The sequence below is a fragment of the Episyrphus balteatus genome, chromosome 1 (assembly GCF_945859705.1).
Source record: "Episyrphus balteatus chromosome 1, idEpiBalt1.1, whole genome shotgun sequence".
Taxonomy (NCBI): Eukaryota; Metazoa; Arthropoda; class Insecta; order Diptera; family Syrphidae; genus Episyrphus; species Episyrphus balteatus.
The window spans coordinates 127,341,422-127,347,318 of NC_079134.1; the positions used below are offsets into that span (position 1 = coordinate 127,341,422).

The following is a 5,897-nucleotide window of genomic DNA, read 5'->3' on the forward strand; positions in this document are numbered from 1 at the left end:
GGACTCTTTAGACTCTATTCATAACTGAAAACCAAAAGTTTGTAGGAGTTCGAGTCGTTGAATTATTTGCAATTGAAACGTTTTTTTTTTCTTTTTCCATTCAGAAGCAGTTTTTTTCGGATTTAAGTCCCGAAACAAGTTTTGGTTGACAGATATGAGATCACAGTGAACAGGCCTATGCATTCAGCTAAGAAAATCAAAATTTTTTTTTAAAGATTTTCGAAAATTATCCAAGGGGTACCCCTTGTCTAAAAATTGGGAGTTTTCAAAAATTTTCTCCAAATCCATCGAATGAGATATCAAAAGAAAGGACTTTTTAGACTCTATTCAGAACTGAAAACCAAAAGTTTGTAGGAAATCGGGTTGTTGAATTATTTGCGATGAAAACATTTTTTTTGTTTCATATACATATGTTAAAATTTGTATGTAGGTACCTAAGTATAAAACTTATAATAGATGTTCCCTATAAAAAATATTCTACCGAAAATATTCTTCGTAAAGTTTCATATAAGTAAAAATTCTATTTTTTTTTTGTATGTAATGCTATAGCCCAGGGAAATTAGTAATTTAAATCGCATTTTTTGCGGGACAACATTTTTTTCATGGAATGTGTTCGGGTGGTTGTCCTTATCATAAAAGTCAATTTGTTGGGAAAATTGGAGGTTGGGAACAGCCGCCATCTTGGAAAAGAGATTGGTATCGTTTTTATTGAATAGCTCCATTGTTATTCATTTTAACAGAAAATGACAAAGGTAGGACTTATTAACAATAAAATTATCTAAAAAATGATATACAAAACAATTCCGTGAGTTGATTAAATAAAATTTTATAGTTGGTCAAAGTGCGGGTTTGTATCGCAAGGTTGGGACAAAATGACATTTTTTCATATATCTGACGAACTTTTGATTTGTTTGGATAATTCTTGAAGAATGAATTTTAGTACTTATAATTACCTATAAAATGAGCCCACAATCGTTATTGTAACCATCGTATTGTAGAAATAATCTAACTCCGAAACTCTCCATGTACTAGTCAAAAGTGAGAAAAAAGCAAGTTTTTTGCTAGTAGGCCGAGACAATTTTGGGAGTAGAGGTATAACCAAATTATAAGTACGCAGTTTTGCAGCCATACTCGTGTTTATGTTGATTTCAAAGGTCTAACAACTCTAATTTTGGGCTTTATACGGTTTTTGGGGGGTTAAATGACGTAAGTTTTCCAGTTAACGTGAATGGGCTAAATTTATACTATTTGAAATTATAAATATACAAGCTGATGCTCTATCATTTTTCCTAAATCTGGACACAGTGGCGTACGTTGAGTCGCTGGGGCCCCGGGGTAAGACTAAATTTTGGGGCCCCTTTGATATTTGGGGGCCCCTTAGTTACAAAAAAAATTACGTATTACGTTCTTTTTTGTATGGCTTATTTATTTTTAGGTTTATTTTAATGCTTTAATATGTTCGTAATGCACTTTGCTATACTTACTTAAAATGTCTCTCATAAAAGTAGTAAACACTTGTACTAGGGGCCCTCAAAATTAAATATTTAGAGACCCCTAAAATAAAATTTTTTTAGCTAAGAATTGATAGCTCTTGGGGCCTCTGTTCTGAAGTAATAAATACATATTTTATTTTCCATCATCAGACATAATTTTTTTTATTTTGGGGCCTCTGAAAAATTATTTTTATAGCCTCAAAATTAAGTGCTTAGAGGCCCCTAAAATATAATATAATATTTTTGGAGCCAAGAATTAATAGGTATTGGGACCTCAGTTCTTAAGTAATATTCGGAATGCCACCAATAACGTAATGTTTTTATTTTGGGCCCTGATGTATTTATGTTGGGGCCCCTGAATTTATATTTAATTTTCCATTTGATTGTTTTGAACCACTTTTGAGGATCCTCAAATAATATTTTTTTGCTTTTTTGGGGCCCCTAATGTATTATTTGTGGTGGCAAAGATTTTTCAAGTAATATTTTTTGGGGCCCTAAGATAAAATTATAATTTTTCTTTTAAAAAAGCAGTTTATTTTTTTGGGGCCCCTGGGGTAACCTTTTTTAAAATCAATATACATATATTGTGTGGCTACCAATGCATTATACATTACACTGAATGACATAATTTGTCTCCCTGGTTACTTCGTAACTCAATTTATGCTAACAGTTTCCTTCTCTGCATTGTCTCCAGTGGGGGCCCTGGGGTCGTTAGGGGGCCCCGGGGCACCGCCCCACTTGCCCCAAGGGAGTGTACGCCCCTGTCTGGACACCTCAATTTCGGCTATGCGGTTAATAGAACTCACGATATAAGCTTTTTTAACTAACTATATCAGGCTTTTCAATTCAAATAAACAAACAAAAATCGAAACAAAAAAGCCTCTAAAACATAATCGTATAAACGGCTTATATCTTGAGTTCTATTGGTCACATACTCAAGATTGGGGTGTCCAGATTTAGGAAAAATGATAGAGCATCAGCTTGTATATTTATAATTTCAAATAGTATAAATTTAGCCCATTCACGTTAACTGGAAAACTTACGTTATTTAACCCCCCAAAAACCGTATAAAGCCCAAAATTAGAGTTGTTAGACCTTTGAAATCGACATAAACACGAGTATGGCTGCAAAACTGCGTACTTATATTTTGGTTATACCTCTACTCCCAAAATTGTCTCGGCCTACTAGCAAAAAACTAGCTTTTTTCTCACTTTTGACTAGTACATGGAGAGTTTCGGAGTTAGATTATTTCTACAATACGATGGTTACAATAACGATTGTGGGCTCATTTTATAGGTAATTATAAGTACTAAAATTCATTCTTCAAGAATTATCCAAACAAATCAAAAGTTCGTCAGATATATGAAAAAATGTCATTTTGTCCCAACCTTGCGATACAAACCCGCACTTTGACCAACTATAAAATTTTATTTAATCAACTCACGGAATTGTTTTGTATATCAATTTTTAGATAATTTTATTGTTAATAAGTCCTACCTTTGTCATTTTCTGTTAAAATGAATAACAATGGAGCTATTCAATAAAAACGATACCAATCTCTTTTCCAAGATGGCGGCTGTTCCCAACCTCCAATTTTCCCAACAAATTGACTTTTATGATAAGGACAACCACCCGAACACATTCCATGAAAAAAATGTTGTCCCGCGAAAAATGCGATTTCATGCCCATATTTTGACTAATTTCCCTGAGCTACTAGTAAATTAAACAAACAACATTCAAGCCTGTCAACAATACAAACAAAAGTTATTGAAAACATCATTATTCATGCTTTTTATCTTATATTAAAATGATTAATTTTTGCTTAAATTATGTTTGTTTAAAATCATCAAAATCATTTCCGTTAACAATATTCTTATGATCTTACCATACACAATACATGTACCTTTTAAACAACAACATTATGTAGGTAATAATGTTGTTGTTTAAAAAAAAAATCAATTTTTTTTTTTTTAATTTGCATATTGTCTTACAGCCAATCTTTGCTATTTATAACAATAAATTATTCCTCCTGTCAATCGTCATAATTTTCAATCAATTCGATTCATCATCACTCATCACACCTAATTACATCTTCACTTTATCTTTGATCAGCAATAAATTCTATAAAATTTTAAAGAAAAATAACTTTGTGTTCAATGTCTCTATAGCTCATAGCTAGCCAAGGCCTTGACGTCATGTGTGTCACTCATCATTATGATTCCCTATAAAACCCACATACCTACTCCGCGTACATCGATCGTCGGATCTTTCGAATCTCAACATTCAAAGATACAAATTCTACGCTACCACCTGTCTTTTCATCTGCAGACACAACACAGTAGGTAATAATTATTATATCTACGATTACCCAACGATGGAATCTCCGATGAGACAATCATTATTCATAAGTATAGTTTGGCCCAAGAATTCTCTCTCAACATATTGGCATCTAAATGGTTGAAGATACGGAGGTACATTCGCAGTTAATTTTCCAAAGATTCTTTCGCTCATCTCGCGCCCGTGTCGTCGTCGTTTGTAGTGTTAAGATGCTTCGATGACAATAAAACTTAACACAAAATCCGCGAATCACTTCAGTCGCAGTGAATTATCGTTGAATGTAAGCCGATCTTGGTAAAGAACTTATAGAATCTTTAAGTTTAAAGAAACAAACGTTTTTGTAGTTGAAATATCAAAATGGAAGAGTGTAGAACGGTACGACTTATTTTTTTTTTATATCTTAATTGAAAAAATCGTGATTCATAAATTTCTTGTAATTTATTTAGGTCGCAAAGTATATTTTATTGAGTTCGATGATTGCACTTGTGCACTGTGCCACAGAAACCACCTCAACGCCTCCACCAAATTTATTGAACATTGTCGACGATATCATTCCAGATGTGGAGAATTCTACACAAAAAGTGATTAGAGTTAATACTGTCGATTTGCCAGCAATTATTGAAGACGATAAAAACAGCACTGATTCGTCCTTGTACAACATTCAGTCACTACTTCCACCACCAGTTTATTTGTCATCAAAGAAATTCCGCAAGCCACAAGTCACTCAAACTGTTGGTGATTCTCCAATTATACGATCACTTCCGGAATTGAAACTGTCAAAGACGAAGAAACCTAAACAAAAACATTTACATTTGCTGTACAATCAACAAGACTACGATGGCAAGCAAATTGGAAAAAGGATGAAAGTGCGAGTGGCGCCCGGGGCATACCCAATTTACTATATTCTGGCTAAAACAAATGGTCAGTTTCGAAAGCAACCTATTAAAGGTTTTCGAAATGAACAGGAACTGGAGAAGTATTTCGAGAAGGTGAAAAAAGTTGATAAGTTTAACACGATTAGCAGATGAGTTGATGTAACCACCCCGAGGGCTAATCTATGGGGGGGGGGGGGGGGTCAAACAAAAGGCCAAAATAAGATTCTAGTGTAATTAAAATATTTAATTTTTTTTTATAAAAATTTTATTTCGGCACGATTTACTGTCGTGCTTTAAAATTTTCAATATGATATAAGTGATGATGTGCTTGAAATTCAAGGAAATGTAAAGAAGAGTTTATAACAATTAATTTATTTTTATTTTTTTTTACATAATAATAGATTCTTAGATATTATTCTTATTATGTGATCAATACCTATGATGGGCGCAATATAAGCTATTGTGTGCTTGTTGATAGTGGCTTGAAGCTATTGATGATGCGCAATTAAACTAATTTAAATAATAAAATGAACATGAATTAAAGATTGTGTTTTGTTTAACAAATTCTTTAACAAATTTTGTGACTTTTCTTATATATAAATAAATTCTTTTATTGTGTTTTGTTTTTATTTTTTTATTTTTTCATTTAAAGTTAGATCTGGCTATTGTTATTTTTTTTTCTTTTTTTTTTAATATTAATTGATCATTATTATTTAATCGAAAGATTATTCATTTGGTGTATCTTAATTGAAAATAATTAACTTAAGTCTGCAAGACTTTAGAAAATCATAAAAGTCAAGATTTTGTTTTATAATTTCACATACATATTGATGTATTTCAGTTGTTTAGGATTTTACAATAATTTAAAAGGAAGTAAATAACAAGTGCGAATAGATTAAATAATCGTTAATATTGTCTTGTGAATAAAATAAATGACTTACAACAAACTCCTTTCACTTTAAGGACTGATATCGGATTTGAATGGAAATAAATGACTGCCCATGATTTTTGTTAAATCTGGAAAACCAGTTATTGTGGAACACTGTGGCGTATACGTAATTTAATTGAAGTTTTTTTTTCTTCCTCTCTTTATAAATAAACTATTGTTAGAATAGTGTCTTTATACAATTCGATATAGGTAAAATAAAGACATTATTGATATTTGTTTAATCCCACGCAAAATGCACTTTTG

General features: G+C 32.0%; 1 protein-coding gene across 1 annotated transcript; it reads left to right on the forward strand.

Annotated features, from left to right (window-relative positions):
* The first annotated feature begins 3,743 nt into the window (after nt 1-3,743).
* On the forward strand, nt 3,744-5,232 carry LOC129914126 (uncharacterized). Its single transcript, XM_055993200.1, has 2 exons — nt 3,744-4,205; nt 4,277-5,232. Exons 1-2 carry the CDS (start codon nt 4,188-4,190, stop codon nt 4,856-4,858), a joined length of 600 nt encoding a protein of 199 aa, XP_055849175.1. The 5' UTR covers nt 3,744-4,187; the 3' UTR covers nt 4,859-5,232.
* The last annotated feature ends 665 nt before the right edge of the window (nt 5,233-5,897 follow it).